The 19,381-nt window shown below is 37.3% G+C and overlaps 1 protein-coding gene across 5 annotated transcripts in view; it reads left to right on the top strand.

The window, feature by feature from the left end:
• IMPG2 (interphotoreceptor matrix proteoglycan 2) overlaps window positions 1-19,381 on the top strand; it is an 85,416-nt gene that overhangs the window by 58,231 nt on the left and 7,804 nt on the right. For all 5 annotated transcript variants that reach the window (XM_086675558.1, XM_086675557.1, XM_025913513.2 and 2 more), the window contains 5 exons: window positions 8,033-8,336; window positions 9,320-10,596; window positions 11,432-11,651; window positions 16,589-16,799; window positions 18,040-18,228. In XM_086675558.1, coding sequence (XP_086531684.1) covers window positions 8,033-8,336; window positions 9,320-10,596; window positions 11,432-11,651; window positions 16,589-16,799; window positions 18,040-18,228 — 2,201 coding nt within the window. The remainder of the gene's footprint in view (window positions 1-8,032; window positions 8,337-9,319; window positions 10,597-11,431; window positions 11,652-16,588; window positions 16,800-18,039; window positions 18,229-19,381) is intronic.

Raw genomic sequence — 19,381 nt, forward strand, 5'->3', positions numbered from 1 at the left:
CAAATTGTAAATTTTGTTACTGAATTGTATGAGGACTTTATATATTTTGGATATTAACCCATTATTGAATATATGATTTGCAAACATCTTTTCCCATTCAGTAGATTGCCTTTTCATTTTGTTGATGGTTTATTCACTGTACAGAAGCTTTTCAGTTTGATATAATCTCATTTATTTATTTTTGTTGCCCCTGCCTTTGGAGCCAGATCCAAAACTTATTGCTAAGATCAATGTCAAGGAGCTTACTGCCTATGTTTTCTTCTAGGACTTTTATGGTTTCAGGTCTTACATTTAAGTCTTTAATCATTTTGAGTTAATTTCTATATACGGTATTAGTGGTCCAGTTTCATTTTGTGTGTGTGTGTGTGTGTGTGTGTGTGTGTGTGTGTGTGTGTGGCTGTCCCATTTTCCCAGCACCATTTATCGAAGAAACAGTACTTTCCTCATTGTATATTCTTGCTTCCTGTGTCATAAATCATTGACCATATGTGCATGAGTTTATTTCTGGGCTCTCTCTTCTTTTCCATTGATGTATGTGTCTGTTTTTATGCCAATACTATACTGTTTTGATTATTATAGCTTCGTAGTATAGTGAACTCAGAGAGTGTGATACCTCTGACTTTGTTCTTTCTCAAGATTACTTTGCCTATTTGGGGGTCTTTTGTGGTTCCGTACAAATTTTAGAATTGGTTTTTCTAGTTTTGTGAAAAATACCATTGAAATTTTGATATGGATTACATTGAATCTGTGTAGATTACTTTGGGTCATTTGGACATTTTAATATTAATTCTTCCAATCTAGGAGCATGGAATGTCTTTCCATTTATTGTGTCTTTAGTCTCTTCATCAATGTCTTATAGTTTTCAGTGTACAGGTCTTTCACCTCCTTCAGTAAATTTATTCCTGGGTATGTTATTCTTTTGGTACAATTGTAAATGATTATTTTCTTTATTTTAAGATTATTTTCATGATTTTTTCTGATAGTTTATTAGTGTATAAAAATGCAACAGATTTTTGTATATTAATTTTGTATCCTGCAACTTTACTGAGCTCATTTATTAGCTCTAACATTTTTTTGTGTGGATTCTTTTGGGGTTTTTATATGTAGTATCATGTCCATCTGCAAATGGTGACAATTTACTTTTTTAATTTCCATTTTGGTTGTCCTTTATTTCTTTTTCTTGTCAAGTTGTATTTTCAATGCAATGTTGAATAAAAGTGGCAAGAGTGGGCATCCTTGTCTTGTTCCTGATCTTATAGGAAGTGCTTTAAGCTATTCATTGTTGAGTATGACATTAGCTATGGGGTTTTAATATATGGCTTTTATTATGTTGAGGTGTGTGCCATCTATATCCATTTTGTTGAGATTTTTTATCATAAATGAATGCTGAATTTTGTCAAAAGCTTTTCCTGCATCTATTGAGATGATCACATAATTTTTATCTTTCATTTTGTTAATGTGTTGTATCACATTGATTGATTTACAGATGTTGAACCATTCTTGCATCTCTGTAATAAAGCCTACTTGATTATGGTATATGATCTTTTTAATGTATTGTTGAATTTGGTTTGCTAATATTTTTTGAAGATTTTTGCATCTATGTTCATTAGGAATATTGACCTGTGATTTTCTTTTTTTGTAGTGACCTTGTCTGGTTTTGGTATCATGGTAATGCTAATCTCATTAAATGAGTGTGGAAGCATTCCTTCCTTTTCAGATTTTTGGAAGAACTTGAAAAGGATAGGTATCAAATCTTGTTTTTGTTTTGCATGTTTAGTAAAATTTATCAGTGAGACAATCTGGTCCTGGATTTTTGTTGGGAAGTTTTTTATTCAATCTCCTAACTAGTAATGGTTTATTCATATTCTCTGTTTCTTCTCGATTTAATCTTGGTAGATTCTATGTTGTTAGAATGTCTCCATATCTTGTAGGTTGTCTAATTGTTGGCATACAACTGTCCATAGTAGTTTCTTAGGATCCTTCATATTTCTGTGGTATCATTTGTAACTTCTCTTTTATTTCTGGTTTTATGTATTTGAGTTCTCTATTTTTTTCCTTGGTGAATCTAGCTAAAGGTTTTTCACTTTTTTCACTTTCTAGCTAGATTTCACTTGGTGAATCTAGCTAAAGGTGAATCTAGCTAAACAGTTCTTGTTTCATTGATCTTTTTTTTTGTCTTTTTAGTCTTCATTTCATTAATTTCCACTCTGATTTTTATTTCCTTCCTTCTACTGACTTTTGTTGTTGTTTTTCTTTTTCTGTTTCCTTTAGGTATAAAGGAAATTTGTTTATTTGAGGTTTTTCTTGCTTTTTGAGGTAGATCTCTTGCTATGAACTTGTCTCTTACAACCACTTTTGCTGCACCCCAGAGATTTTTGTGTAATGTATTTTTGTTTTCATTTGTCTGTAGGTATTTTTTCATTTCTCCTTTTATTTATTTTATTTCTTTGATGATCCTTTGGCTATTCAGAAGCATGTTGTTTAATCTCTTTGTTTTTTACCATTTTCTTTCTGTAATTGATATCTATTTTCACACCATTGTGGTCAGAAAAGATGTTTTATATGATTTCAATCTTCTTGAATTTATTGAGTTGTTTCATGGCCCAACATGTGATCTGTCCTGGAAAACATTCCAGGTGCATGAGAAGAATGTGTATTCTGCTGCTTTTGGATGGAATATTCCATAGGTATATATTTTAAGTCTATATGGTGTAATGTGTCATTTAAATCCAGTGTTTCACTGTTGATTTTATGTCTGGATGATCTATCCATTGGTAAGTGAGGTATTAAAGTCTCTACCTATTTTTGTATTTCTGTCAATTTTTCCCTTTAGGCATGTTAATATTTGCTTTATGTATTTTGGTCCTCCTATGTTCGGTGCATATGTATTTATAAATGTTATAAATAACGTTTATAATAATCCTGGTTGGATTGACCCCTTTATCATTATGAGTGATGAGTATACCTGTACCAGCTTTCTTTTTGTTTTCATTTGCATGGGATATCTTTTTCTATCCCTTCAGTTTCAGCCGTTGCATGTCCTTACTTCTGAAATGAATCTTTTGTAGGCAGCATATAGATGAGCCATGTGTATTAATTCATTCAGCCACTCTTTGTCTTTTGATTAGAAGATCTAGTCCATTTATATGTAATTATTGATAGGTATCTACTTATTGCTACTTTGTTAACTTGTTTTCTGCCTTTTTTTGTAGTTTATTCTGTCCCTTTCTTCTTTTTCTCTCTTCACTTGTGGTTTGATAACCTTCCTTATTATTGCATTTAGATTCCTTTCTAATTTTCTTTTGTGTATTTACTACAAGTTTTTGCTTTGTGATTACCATGAGATTCACATATCTTATATATATAACAGTCCATTTTAATTTGATAGCAACTTAAATTTGAATACATTTCAACACTCTACATTTTTAACCTCCCCCCATGTTTTTTTTTAATGTTTATTTATTTTGAATAAGAGCAAACCTGACTAGGGAAGGAAAAGAGAAAGGGAGAGAGAGAATCTGAGCCTGACTCAGGCTTGATCTCACAACCATGAGATTATGACCTGAGCTGAAATCGAGAGTCAGATGCTTAACCAACTGAGCCACCCAGGCGCCCCTGTTTTATGTTTTTGATGTCATATTTTACATCTTTTTATGTCATGTGTCCCTTAACTGATTATTGCAGTTTTAGTTAATTTTACTACATTTGTCTTTTGACCTTTATGCTAGCTTTATAATTGATTAACCCATTACTTTTATAATATGTTTAACTTTTCCTATGAGACTTTTACTTTTGCATGTTTTCTTGTCATTAATCAGTTCCATTGCTTTTCAACTGAAAGAAGTCTGTTTAATATTTCTTGTAAGGCCTGTTTAGTGGTGATGAACTGCCTTAGCTTTTGCTTATCTGAAAAACTCTCTCTTTACCTATTTCTGAATGATAATCTCACTGTAGTTGGGTATTCTTTCCTTTCAGTACTTTGAAAATTTCATGCCACTACTTTCTGGCTTGCAGTGTTGCTGCTGAAAAATCTGCTGACAGCCTTATGGGATTTCCCTTGCACATAAGTTTTTTTTTTTCCTTGTGCTGCATTTAGGGAGTATCTCTTTTGTCTTTACCTTTTGACATTTTAATTATAGTGTGTCTTGGTATAGATTGCTTTGGATTCATCTTTTTTGGAACTCTCTGTGCTTCCTGGACTTGGATGTCTGTTTCCTTCCCAGATTAGGGAATTTTTCAGCCATTATTTATTTAGATAAGTTTTCTGCCTCTTTTTCTCTCTCTTCTCTTTCTGAGACCTCTATAATGTGTTTATTATTCCATTTGATGTTGTCCCATAAGCCCCTTAAGGCATTGTCACTTGTTAAAATTATTTTTTCTTTCTGCTGTTCTGTCTGGGTGAGTTTCATTGCTTTGTTTTCTAGCTTGTTGATCTGTGTTTTTCTGCTTCTTCCAGTCTGCTGTTGAAACCCTCTAATGTACTTTTTAGTGCAGTTATTGTATCCTTCAGTTCTGTGATTTATGTTTGGTACTTTCTTATATTTTCTCTTTGTTGAAGTGCTTGCTGTGCACATCCCTTATACTTCCAAGTTTGGTAAGCACCTTTATGAACATTATTTTGAGTTCTTTATTAAGTAGATTACTTATCCCTATTTCATTAAGGTCTTTTTCTGATGTTTTCTCTTGTTCTTTCACTTGGAACATATTCCTCTGTCCCCTCATTTTGTCTGATTCTTTGTGTTTGTTTTCTGTGTATTAGATGAAACAGCTACCTCCCTGAGTCTTGTAGGAGTGGTCTTAAGTAGTGATTTTATCCATGGGGGCCAGAAGCACAGTCCCCTCTGGCCACCAGAGCCAGGTGCTCCATGGATATCCCCTCTGTGTGCATGTGCTGGGCTGTAGTGTGGGGAGTGGGTGGCTAGAGTTCTTTCCCAGGCTGTCGGTGACATATTTTTGGCAGGGGTCGGGTCATGGTGCTCTCCTCAGTGGCTGTATTGGGGGCATGGGGGAAGATGTAGCACTTGCCTGGCTGGCTATGGCTCAGCTGTGGCACGGGGTGTGGGGTGGTGTTTGCCTGCCTGGCTGTGATGTTCCTGTGGTATGGGATGGGAGCCCCACATGTGCTGGCAGTGTGGAGGGAGTTGCCAAAATGGCACTCACCAGCACTGGCATTAGTAAGGTAGAGTAAGATTGCAAAAATGGCACCTACGGTGCTTCTGTCCTTAGAGAAAGCTCTAACAGGTCCCTTCTTTTTGGCAGTTACTTTAAGATTAGTGTGTCTCCTTTACATATGGTTTAGGTGCTTTTCAAACTTCTTTTAATACCATAAGATCTAGTAATTCCACTACTGGTTATTTACTCAAAGAAAATGAAAACACTAATTAAAAAAGATACATGTGCTCCTATGTTTAAGATATGGGAGCAACCTAAGTAGGCCATTGATAGATGAATAAAGAAGATGTGGTGTGTGTGTATACATACATGTATATATATATATATATATATATATATATATACATATATATATATATATATATATACATGCAGTGGAATATTATTCTGCCATAAAAAGAATGAGATCTCGCCATTTTCAACAACATGGATGGACCTAGTGGGTAGTATGCTAAGTGAAGTAAGTCAGACAGAGAAAGGCAAATAACCATATAATTTCACTTTATGTGGAATCTAAAAAAAACAAAACAAACACATACACATACACATGCAAATGAACAAATAAACAAAAAAAGCAGAAATAGATCCATAAACACAGAGAACAAGCTGATGATTATCAGAGGAGAGGGTGGTGGGGTTATGGGTGGTTATCAGAGAGAAGGGGAGTAGGAGGTACAGGTTTCCAGTTATGGAGTGAATGAGTCATGGGGATGAAAGGTACAGCATAGGGATTATAGTCAATGATATTATAATAGCATTCTGTGGTGATAGATGGTAGCTATACTTGTGGTGAACATAGCATAATGTATAGAGTTGTAGAATCACTATGTTGTACACCTAAAACGGATATAACATTGTGTATCAACTCTACTTCAGTTAAAAAGAGATGAAAAACTCTCTTTGAAACAAACAAACAAACAAACAAACAAGCAAACAGATATTGCTGCTTTTGCTCTGGGTTCTGGGGCAAGTAAGTCTGTGAGTGAGTCCTTTAAGGGCAGGTTCTCCATTCCCTATAGTTCTGGACATGGTCCCTGTTGGTTTTATGTTTGGAGGGCTGGTCTCAGGGGTGCAGGACTGAAGGGTTGAGGTGTCTGATATGGAGCACAAACTCCTTGCTCCTCAGGGAAAAGTTCCATGTTGGTGAGATTTCATTCTGATTGTGGATTGCAAGTCTTTGGGTGGGTTTTGGTGAAAGCATATCTCTGCCTCTCCTATCCAACTCAGTGTGGCCCTTTTATCTTTTATTGTGGAGATGCTGTCCACCTAGTTTTCAGGACTTTTTCAGAGGAAAATTTTCCATATGTAGCTATATATTTGTTGTGTATATAGGTGAAGGTATGTTCAGTATCTTCTGATGCTGACATCTTGAACCCAACACCAGGAGGTTTCTTAAGGGATCTATCTCACGAGAAATATAACAATTCAACAATGAAAGAAGTATTTTAGAAATTCAGCCTGTAATACTGTAGCCAGAATATGGTCAGCCTGTATCTTCTACTGGGGAGCTCTTAAAAGTACCATGTCTAGGTCCTATCCTCAACCAATTAAGTTGGTATCTCTAGGGTGTGAGGCCTGGACATTGGTGCATTTTTTTGTTTTTTGTTTTTTAATTGAGAGAGAGAGAGTGAGAGAGGGAGGGAGACAGAGAGAGGAGGAGGAGGAGGAGGAGGAGGAGGAGGAGGAGGAGGAGGAGGAGAAGAAGAAGAAGAAGAAGAAGAAGAAGAAGAAGAAGAAGAAGAAGAAGAAGAAGAAAGAGAGAGAGAGAGAGAGAGAGAGAGAGAGAGAGAGAGAGAGAGAGAGAACCCAAGCAGGCTCTGCACTGTTAGCCCAGAGCCCCATGTGGGATTAATCTCAGGAACTCTGAGATCATAACCTGAGTTGAAATCAAGTCAGACATTTAACAAACTGAGTCACCCAGGTGCCCTGGTGTTTTTAAAACGGTTTCATGTGATTTTAATGTTATTTAGGGTAGAGAATGATTGTTCTTTTCTATTTTCCTTTTTCAGTTTTTGCCCAGCAAATATTTCATGAATTTCTTCTATACATATAGCACTTCTTATTTTTTGTTTTTTAGAAGTAAGCATAGATTGAATTACATAAACTCCCACGAAATGCTATGGTCATTTTACCCATTAGCATCACATCTAAACTTTTCTGCATAGACTTATCTTTATATGATTAAATAATTAGCATGTTCAAGGATTGTGTTTCTGTCTACTTTTCTATCTCAGAAGTTATTAATACTATATTACTACACTAGTAAAAAGTCATTAGAAAGAGAAAATTGTATTTTTTAAGTGAGGTGCCATTTCGTAGATGTTGATATTCTTTCAAGGTAGCAAGACCACATTTTGATGTGGTGACATTTCATATCAAAACAAAAAACCTTAAGTAGTTAAATAAATTTCAGAATGAATAATATTTCTAATTGTTCTTTCCTGCTGTAGGCAATGTGCTTAGGTTTTTGACATCAAATTACAGAGAATAGTAATTTTGTATATAGAGTATTTAAGCTAATAAGACAGAGTAAGGGACCATCTAAAGTAAGAGAAATATTTTTTCTCACAAATTCACTTTGGAATCTTTTAAATATGGTATCTCATCTCTCCCCAATTTATGATGAGTTTCAAGAGGTACGTGGTTTTTCCCTAGAGTTTTCAAATAGTGTGTGGTTGAATAGGGGTTTGATTAGAGATCTGTTTGATTGGAGAACCCATGTCCCCACCCCCTCCCCACCAATATTACATTGTCTATGTGTCCCTAGAAAATCTGGGAATGTTACACATAGGTGATATTTGAAATCATTTTTGTGTGTTTCTTTTATCTATGATATGATTTAGCCTTTTTTTCCCCCCAGGATAATACCCTTCAAGCTGAATGGCCCTCAGCAGATGAATCCACCACCAGCAGTATTTCACCACTTGATTTCAGCTCTGGTCCTCCCTCAACCAATGGCAGGGAACTCTGGTCAGAAAGCCCTTTGGGTGATTTAGTGTCTACACCCGAATTAGCCTTTCCCGCGAAGGTGGGCCTCAGTTCTTCCCCAGAGGTTTTAGACGTTAGCAGCTTGACTCTTCATTCTGTCACCCCAGCAGTGCTTCAGACTGGCTTGCCTGTGGTTTCTAAGGAAGGAACTTCTGGATCTCACATATTAGAAGATGGTAAGTTATTCTAATCACTTTTCATACTTTTTGACTTTATTATATCAGATGACAAAGGTTTTGAAGAAAGAATGCCACTAAGGCTAATAGTGAAGCATGGTAACATCTATTAGGAGGAAATATCTTGGAAAAGCTGTGTGAGAGAGGAAACAATCAGATTTAATTGGTTGGAATGGAGATTCCAAATAGGTAAATAACAAGAAATGAACTTGGTGGGGTGGGGGTGGGGGATCAGTTAATAGATGTTTTGAACATCCTATTAAAGAATACATAATTGAATTAAATTACTATTAAAGAACTACTTTATTAACTTGGATGTTAAGTGTTATAGTGATAAACAACATCAAATAAAATTATTCTAGTATCTTTTAGTAGTATTAATTGTGGGGGCCCAATATAGAGAATTTAGCTTGCATTAGGGAGAATGCAAGCTAAGGGAGAACGTAAACCAGGGTAGCTATACAGAGATTAGGAAATGAAAATCAAGTAGATGAATTAGTTGTGGCAGAAAGCAAAAATCAATATGACTTATGGATGGACTATATTTGTGAAAGAGGAAGTTAAAGATATAAATAATGAGTCCAGGATTTTAAACATTGGGTAAATCTGGAGGATCATGGGCAATAAACATAATAAGGAAATCAGAATTCAAAGACAAAATTTCCTGGATTTTCTGTCTAGTTTCCACTAGATTCAGTCTTTGTTGTCAATATGGTTCTTTATTTTCATGGAGTAAAAAACTAAAATCTTTAAAGATGAATTATTTCAATAGCTGAGATCTTGTTATCCTCAGGGAAGGGGGTATATTCATGAGTGATTGTACCACATCACAAAATCATGAGATCCTCTTACTTGCTTATATATCAAAGTAAAAATCAGCGCTGTACATCTTAATGAGAAAACAAATAGCTTGCTTTATTAGGAGAACTAGGAATACATTTTGGCAATTCTGTAGATTAATTAATGGAAAACTTTATTTTTAGGATTAATCAAAGTTGAAGGGCCAGAAGATATTCTTTCTGTTCATTCATTGCCTTCAAGTCCATTCACTCATCCAGTGCCAAAGGAAACGATATCATCTGTGGAAGACTCTGAAGTGTCTTTGACATCCTTACCATATCTGGCCTCCTCTGTCACTTTGGATCTTGCTAAAGAAACAATGATACCTTTTGGCTTGGACTCTTTGGCCTCCAAAGTCAAAGGCCAATTAGAAGTGAGCACTTTGATGCCAGACACATCCATAGAAAAAGAGTTTATATTTGAGAGTGGTTTAGGTTCAGGATCTGGGCAAAAGGTGGATCTGATTACTTGGCCATGGAGTGAGACTTCATTAGAGAAGAGTTCTGAACCACTGTCTAAGTCATGGCTTGAAGATCAGGAATCACTTATGCCAACTGAAGGTATAGATGAGAAATTAGGTATAGATGACAAAGATTCCACAGGGCAAAGTACTGAGCATTTAAAATATGGATATTATGATAGATCCACACACTTTGCAGAGGAAGAGCTCATTGGTGGACCTACTGTGCCCATCTTTGCAGAGACCACAACTGAATCTGCATCTCTAATTCTCTCCAAGCAAATATCAGAGGCACCTGACATTGATGATTACTCAGTTACCAAAGCACCTCTTCTATTGACAGCAATCTCTGCTTCTACTGGTAAACCAGAGCTACCATTTCTAAAGAAGGATATGGAACAAACTATAGAGTCATCCGAGCGTGAATGGTTTGACAGCAAGGTTTCAATAATGAAGCCAGATATGCAACCTTTGGGGACCATATTGCCAGAATCAGATGTAGTTTGGGCAAGAACTTCTTCCCTGGGGAAATTGTCCAGAGACATATTGGCAACTACACTGCAGAGTACTGACAAGCTCTGGCTGAAATCTTCCATGACACAGTCTACCAAATTGTCTCCAACCACAAGCTCCACCCTGCTAGAGGATGAAGTAATTATGGGTGTACAGGATATTTCATTAGAACTGGACCGGATAGGCACAGATTACTATCAGCCTGAGGTAATCCCTGAGGAAAATGGCAAGGTTGGTAGTTATGTGGAAATGTCTACAAATGTTCAGTCCACAGAGAGGGCTATTGTGGTGCAACCCACAGAAGGAGGTGACTTGAGTCATACCCAGACTGCAGGAGCTTTGGTGGTTTTCTTCAGCCTCCGAGTGACAAACATGATGTTTTCGGAAGACCTATTTAATAAAAACTCTTTGGAGTATAGAGCACTGGAGCAAAGATTTTTGGAACTGGTAAGCACAAGAAATGCAACATGGGTATTAGTGAATAATCGTGTATGTACTAACCCTCTTTCTCCCAAACATAAAATCTGAGCCAGTGAAAGTCTGGTCTGTTGTGCACATTGATTTGTAAATAGCATCATAGTCTACGGTTGGTAGAAAAACAATACAACAGATAGATACAAGAAATGGGAAACACAAATATAGCCTGAAGATTATATAATAACTTAGATACTGAAGATTGTATTCCATGAATCATGGAACTGAAACAAGTTTATAATTTCTTTTCACGTTTTATTATGAGACCAGTTTTCTGTAGGTACTAATAATACCTTGACTGTTGTGAACCTTGGTTTTTGTTAAATGTGTTATTTTTATTTTTTGGGGGGGGGTAGTAAGAGAGCACAAGCAGGGCAGAGGCAGAAAGAAAGAAGGGAACAGAGGATCTGAAGCAGTCTCTGTGCAGACAGCAGAGAGCCTGATATGGGGCTTGAACTTGAGAACTGCAAGATCATGACCTGAGCCAAAGCCACTCAGTCACGCCTTGACTGTTGTGATTCTTTAGTGAAACGGAGAGAATAAACTCTCTGTTATCCAAAACTGTCTGTGAGTTTCATGGATTCTTAAATATTGCTGTGAAAATCTCTTGACTCTCAAGTGATTGGCAATTTATACTTTTATTGATGAACAGTTTAAATAATTGAAATACTGAATATAGAATTGAAATAGAATATAATGTCAAAAAGTGGGGGAGGGGCTCATTCTTGTTTTTTGGGTGGGCATTGGTATGTTTTGAACAAAATAGCAAAACCTTGTAAACAAACTGACTACTTTTCATGTATTGTAGCTGGTTCCCTACCTCCAGTCAAATCTCACAGGGTTCCAGAATTTAGAAATCCTGAACTTTAGAAATGGCAGTATTGTGGTGAACAGCCGAATGAAGTTTGCCAAGTCTGTCCCTCCTAATGTCAACAATGCTGTATACATGATTCTGGAAGACTTCTGTACCACGGCCTACCAGACCATGAACTTGGCTATTGATAAATACTCCCTCGATGTGGAATCAGGTAATGGTATTGAATGCTGATGGTGGTTTCTTAATGGAATCCGGTTATTATTCGTGTGCATTTTCTTCTATAGTGAATCAAGGTAAATTCAATACTTGTAGGAAAAAGAGTATTATATCAGGCAGAATCTCCACATCTTGGTAATTATTAAATGATCTCTTCAAAGGACATCAATATCATTCTCTTTTAAAAAGGGTCGTTCACATGTATTACCTTGCTTACCTCCCATTCCCTTTGCTTTTCTTTTTTTCCCCATTGCCTTTTCTACCTGCTCTGTCTAGCTCTCTTTTACTTATCCCCTGGATCTGCTCTACTCATCTCTGAGTTGCCAAACCCAAAAGATTTGCACTCTCTTTCCTTCTATATTACTTTCCTAAGCTGTTTTATCCATTTCCATTATTGTAAATCTTATATAAATGTCAGTAACTCTCCACATTTATTAATGCTTATTTATTTTTGAGAGAGAGAGAGAGAGAGAGAGAGAGAGCGAGTGCACAAGCAGGGGAGTGGCAGAAAGAGAGGGAGACACAGAATTCAAAGCAGGCATCTTTTAAGTAAATTGAATCCTTCTGTCAGCTTCACTGTCTTGAGAAATGAAAGCCATATTCACTCACCTACTTGAGCCAGAAACCCGGGAAGTCATTCTGATAACTCAGTTTCCATCACCCCCAAACTTATATTAATTCTGAAAATTCTAAATATGTCTTAAATCTGTGTACTTCATTATCACCTCTCGTTTGAACCAGTTTCCCCACTACCTGTCTTATTCCCCTCCCCTATACAGACCGCAGCCAGGGTGCTCTTTCTAAAACATCAATCAGATTATTTCACTTCCCTACTTGAAATCTTCAGTGGCTGCCTGGTTCAATAGTCATGAGCTCTGGTCCCTATTTTTTCTCCCGTATCATCCAGTGAAACTAACTTCTTTGCTCACCATATTGTACTCAAATTAGCTTGTTTTACTTCTTCAGATTCAAGAAACTTGCAAGAAACTTTGCATATACTTACTGTCCCTGTTGCCTAAAACTCTTTCCCCTCTCTGCTGATTTCTGTTCACCTTTTATGCCTCAGTTCAAATGTTTTTTCCTCAAGATTTTCACTGACTCATCCATAATCTGGATTGGGTCTTTCCTTTTAGTCTTTCCTGTAATATAATATTCTTTCCTGCTATAGAGTGTATAACTTTTGTAATAATGGTTATTTATGCACATAGTTGCTTTGTGGCTATTTTTCCAGTTGAGCTATCCACAAGGACAGAGACTTGTCTGATTTATTAATCACTTTCTGGCCCAAACCTAGCACAGTATCTTGCATGTAAGAGGTACTCAAAAATACTGTGACTGGCTGAAATAAACCATTGTTTTTATTTGGAACACTTGGATGCAGAGGATACTGTTGGATCCTCAAACTTTGTTCTCTTTTTCCTTCCATAGAGAGAACAGTGATTTTGAGTAGGAGTAAGGTGAAATGCCTAGGTTTGTATTTCTCTAGTGCCTTTTACTCTCAAACTGGTTTGGGAGTCAACACTATTCTTTAACTGGGAGAAAAGCAAACATTCTTCCCTTTGAAATTTTTGAAGGAACATCATTCATTCAAAATGAGGAAAGTGTGGGGCAGTGGAAGAAGAAATTAATTATAATTTGGAAGGCCTGGTTTCTTGCCTCTGCTCTGTTGTTTGTCATTTGTGTAACTCCAGATGAGCTATTTTATCTCTGAGGCTTAGTACTTACATGTTAAATGGGGATAGTATTATTACCTGGTCTATATATTTCATGGGGGCTAGTCTAAGGATTAAACAAAAACCATGCAAAAACATTTGACTACCCACAAAAATACAAACAGTTATGATTTATACAACTTTTGCAAGAGTCCATCTACTTCTTTTTAAAGAGATTATAATAGGAGTGCCTGGGTGGCTCAGTCAGTTAAGTGTCCGACTTTGGCTCAGGTCATGAACTCACAGTTCATGGGTTTGAACCCTGTATCAGATTCTGTGCTGACAGCTCAGAGCCTGGAGTCTGCTTTGGATTCTGTGTCTCCGTCTCTCTCTGCCCCTCCCCTGCTCTGTCTCTGTCTCTCTCAGAAATGAATAAACATTGAAAAAATAAAAAATAGACAGAATTACAATAAAGAAGTGTGTTCACTTCAGTTTTGTGTGTAACTCACATGTCAGCTGCATGGCAAGTCATCTAGGTTTATAGGGTCACCTTTTCCTTTAATATTCAAATGAGCTGGAATCAGCCTCTCCCTTGTGCAGTGTAAAACCTGCATTCACGGCCTTCTCACTCTCACTATCTCTAGGAATTATCCGGGAATTTAAATATTTCTTAATTATCTCCAGCTCTGAGTTAGTTGAGCTGAGTTTCCAGTCTCACATTTACTTTGACCCATGTGGTTGTTCTTTATGTTAACCCAACACAGATCACAGTCCCAGTTTTCACTTCCCAGAACACCTCTAACCCAAGGTAGTTGATTCTGTCAGATATTTGCCGATGGTATGAGGGTGATGGAAGAGGCTTTATTGTAGTGTTGCAGGTGGCTTAAGCATATTACTATTAGGCTTAACCATCCTAAATTCCTCAGCAAATCTTTCAAAGGCATCTCTTACTGGCCAACTTTTTCTCCAGGACCCAGTCAGCTACCATGTTATTCTGGCTGCTCTTGCTATCTTTCCAGACCCTCTTCATATTTCCTTCACTCTTATTTTCCGGAACCCATAAATCCTTCTCTTAGCATTCTATTGGGAAAAAAACAGAATGTATTCATTCTACAATTTAGATCCTGTCTCCTATCTTAAGCTGAGCTCTAAGTCTACCTTTGATTCTTCCAAACAGAGGGTCATGCATTCTGGGCATCCTCACCTTCAACCCGCACAAAGACCTAGAAAGAGACCTCCAAACTACAGCTTTTTATTTACATGATTATATATTAGTCTTGGTTTTTCTCAGTCTGGAAGCAAAAGGGAGCAAGATTTTTTTTTCCTCTTATACTCTATTTTCCTTCCCTCCCTCCTGCAAAAACATTCACCTATACCTACATAGAATGGCCACGAAGTTTCCAAATTTCTAAGTAGGTATTTTCTTATAGCATGCATATTTTTAGTTAAAAGACTTCCAATTAAAACACTATTTTATCCCAAGATGGACTAGAGACAAGGCTGACTTGTCTCTTGCCTTACTTGTTTTCACGTCATGTTTCAGAAATTCTTGAACTTTTATCAACAAAAGGGAGCCACACAATACCATCCTTCCCACCCCCTATATACACTCCTTTTCTTCAAGTCTAAGATTAGATTATTTTCTGATTACAGAGTGACAAAATGAATACTAGGGTAAAGATGTGTAGACTTAGGAAATACACAGATGAATCCTGCATATAGAAACTGCCCATCTGTCATCACATTTGGATGCTCTCCTTGTTATAAGAGCATCTTATTAGTGTCTCCTATATTAATGTCCTAGGGCTGCTATAACAAAGAACCACAAACTGATGGGTTTGTAACAACATAGCACTTTATTCTCTCATAGTTCTAGAAGCTAGAAATCCAAAATCAAGGTGTTTGGTAGGGCTACATTTCCTCTGAAAGCTCTAAGAAAAATTCCTTCCTTGCCTCCTTCTAAGCTTCTGGTGTTTGTCGACAATCCTTGATGAATTTGACTTATGGATGCATCACTCCAGTCTCTGTCTCCATCTTTATATGGCCTTCTTTTCTGTGTGTTTGTGTCTCTGTGTTCAAATTTCCCTTTTCTTTTAAGGACATCAGTTATTGGGTTAGGGTCCACCCTAATCAAATATGACTTCATCTTAACTTGATCACATCTGCAAAGAACCTGTTTCCAAATAAGGTCATATTCTGAGGTTTTGAGTGGACATGAATTTTGGGGGCTATACTATTCAACTGCGTTCATCTCCGCATTCCTTCATAGGATAAAGGAAAATAAGCTGCAGAGATCCAAAGTCCAAGACCACAGATTTGTGCATGGTATCTTTAATCTCCAGAGCAGCAAGGAAATCATTGATTCTCAAAACCATATTAGTTTCTCTGGAAACAGAGACTATGCTCTTTATTTTTTTTAGCTCCCCTTAGCCTTTTGGCTTAACTTCAGGATTTTTCATCTAGATGAGTCTATGGATCATTTCCACCTATTTCATCTGTCTTTGGTATCTGTGTCACCATTTGCCACTCACAGATTGCTGTTTATCAGTGAAGACATATAGCGGGATGTTCTTCGGTAGGATAGAAGACCCATCATGGTCATTGCCTTGTATCACTTTTGACTTGTTATTGTCATAATTATTTAAAATTTTTATTTTTTCTCATCTAATAAAGAAAAATAATTACTGAAGTCAAAATATTATTGGGAATAGCCTCAGGTGGTATAGGGCTGATTTATTTTTCTCACATTGGCTTCAGAAAATTTCAGATGTTCTTAGCTACTCTTATTGGGTTATATCCACCCCTGAGGCTCCTATCAGTTCTTCTCTGGGCTCTGTTTCCTCATCCCATGTTCTCAGTGTGGAGAACTGGCATTTAGCATTGTATACAGAACACAGGTAGTACTGTAACTACTATAGTAGGTTAGGGTTGGTGCAAATGAATGATATATGAAAACTATGTTGAATTTAGATTGACAATTACATGGCATGTGTTTTAAGGCTTCCACATGCTTCTTTGATAAAACATGTAAAAAAAAAACAGGTCATTGGGTTTTATCGTTTAGTTCTGGGTTTCAGAAAATTTGATAAAAGTTCATCAATCCAAGGATGGGTGAGAATTTTTTGTGGTATTGGTGGTGATGGTATACTTTAATGGTTCAGGAATGGGGTTGCCCTCTGGTACTTTGCAGTGGGAGAGTGTTACTGGAGGGGCTTCATGTATCCCAGCCCCTGTATTTTGCCTTTTCTTGTATAATTCTCTGGTTTGTTTGATATTTTAGGTGATCAAGCCAACCCTTGCAAGTTTCAGGCATGCAATGAATTTTCTGAGTGTTTCGTCAACCCCTGGAGTGGAGAAGCAGAGTGCAGATGCCACCCTGGGTACCTGAGTGTGGAAGAACTGCCCTGTCAGAGTCTCTGTGACCTACAGCCTGACTTCTGCTTGAATGATGGAAAGTGTGACATTATGCCTGGACATGGGGCCATTTGTAGGTATGTTGCGTAGAGATTTTGGCTTCCCAAGGTTATAGATAACTTCCTCTGTAGTCATTGTGTACACCTATGACTTTAGGATAATCATAGCAATATTTATTATAAAAGTTATATCTAGGCAATAGATGGATGCCATCTAGTTCTCATGTGAAGACTGGGTCAGTTAATAGGCCTGAATTATACCCAGTTCAATTGGTTATTTTACTTTATACTTTTAGGAAGCTATAAGAAAAACATTATTTAAATATGTCTTACTTGGAGAGTCCTTGCAGTAGTTGGTGTTTGCTGTGTTGTTAGGCATAAGATTAATACTTTATACTGTGAAGTTTTTGTGGTCCTCTTGGATGTGTTGTTAAAGGCTTTGAGCTGCTCTTGGTCCTACTGAGTATTCAAAAATAAAGTTCCTAAGATCCATTTTTTTAAAAGGCAGAGCCTGAGAAAGTCCACAGACAGATGAGCAGATTCAGGTAGCCTCACCATTCTCCTGTACTCATTTCCCTTAAACAAAACAGAACTAGTCAACCTCTGAACTACACAACAACTAGGCACATGGATGTAAATGGAGAAAACGCTTAGAATAAATGGGAGAAACATGAATAAGAAGATGGTTTGTGAACGTCAAAATGGGCGAATGTTGGTATAGATGCCAGACACGGAGGACATAGGTGGGGATGATCAGACTCTTTTGAATGAAAAAGTATAAAGTTGAACTAGAAAACTCCAAGGAAAAATAGTTTGCTGATTTCCAGAGAAATTAATGTTATTTTGAAAAGCAGTCATTTTCTTGCTACTCTGGGAATTGACACTTTTGCCCAAGCCTGGGGCCTCAGGGTTGGGGGAATCTCTGCAGTGTGGTGAAAGGAGATGAGGAGTTCGGAGACTGGAGTCTAGACCCAGATTTGTTGCTGACTAATTGTGTGATCTCACAGTCACTTTCCTTCGTGGGCCTGTGTTTTGTTAAGTATAAATAAGAAAGTTAAATAGAGTACTTTCTTTCGGTCTAGTCAGTCTTTTATTCAGTCATTTACAAATTGTCATGGAAGACCTGCCAGGTCTGCACCAGCCATTAATCACAACTTTAAATTGTATGATCACTTAACCTGTTATGTTCACTCCTTTACTGAAGCTTCACGTGGTCAGTATTTATTTCACTACCTTTCCCCGGTCCTGCCAAAGGTTCTGCCATTGTTGTTTTCAGCACAGTGGTTCTGTTTTTGGACTTTGTCTCTTCTCATCACAGATGCCGGGTGGGTGAGAACTGGTGGTACCGAGGTGAACACTGTGAGGAGTTTGTGTCTGAGCCCCTGGTAATAGGCATCACCATTGCCTCTGTGGTTGGACTTGTCCTCGTTTCGTCTGCTGTTGTCTTCTTCCTCGTCAGGACTCTTCAGACTCGTCATGTTAGGAGAGAGAGAGAGAGGCTCAGCAGGTATATAAAGAAAATTGCTCTCTAATGGAATAAAATACTCCTTTTATTCATTTATTTTGTACTTACTAAATGCTCTATTGGATATATGGATCTGGTTGGAGGAGAGGAAGCTATAAAGTTGAATAAAAACATGGTCCCTATCCTCAAAGGATGTCAGATTGGAAACAAATGTAAACAAGAGTATGAATAAGATGCTAAGGGGCCTAGATGAGGGATTAATTCATTTGGCCTGGGAGAGTGTCTTAGAAGTTTTAATGATGGTTATGATATTTAGCTGGACAGGAGGGTAGATGTTTCCTGGGGGGGGAGGTGGGGGGTGGTGGTGGTTAATTGAATGAGCATGAGCAAAGTCAGGAAGCCATTCATGAATCTCAAGACACACTGAAGGAATGTCATTGTTGAATGTGGCCAGAAGGCCTGTTTTGCCATTGGGGAGGAATTAGAAGGGTGATGGAACTGAGGTGAGACCCCTGTGTGAAGACCAGATCTGTTAGTTTGTTCCCTTTTGGCTCTTATCAGTGGTAATTAGCTAGATTGTAAATCTGGGTAAGAATCTGACAAGAACTAAAATCTGTTTCTCTGTTTAGTAGCTTCATTAATGGGGGAAATGAAACCTGCTCTTCCTAGTAGGATAGAGATTCAAAGACCTTTTAGTTGTTATGTGATCGTGATCCTTGGTTGTACTTTGCTTCTGTGCTACTCGAGTCTGTAAGATCTGCTGCTTCAGGTTCAGGTTACCTGTCCTCATTCTCTGGCATGGCTAGGGAGACACCTCTCCTAGGTTCCTATAGCACCCAGGACATACTTCCATCATTGTTACATTTTTTTTTTTATTAATTCTGATTTTGCTTTAGAGTGTATTCAGGACAGGGTTCCAACAAACTCTTTGTGTCATCAGCATCTAGAACAATCCTAGGCACATAATTGATGCTCAGTAAATATTTGTAGATCTGAATGGAATTTCATTGAGGCCTCCCTGTATTTACTTTTCTATCAAATTCTCTGTTTACTGATGCAACTCAGGTTGCATACTGATTTTGACTTGCATACTCTGGGAATGATGGAACTGTATTCATTTAATGAAATACTGTACGGTGAAGGACATATTTCCCCATCAACATTTATTGACAAGCATTTTGGGGCAAATAAAGAC

The sequence above is a fragment of the Puma concolor genome, chromosome C2 (assembly GCF_028749965.1).
Source record: "Puma concolor isolate L17-30 chromosome C2, mPumCon1.1.hap2, whole genome shotgun sequence".
In the NCBI taxonomy this organism is placed as follows: Eukaryota; Metazoa; Chordata; class Mammalia; order Carnivora; family Felidae; genus Puma; species Puma concolor.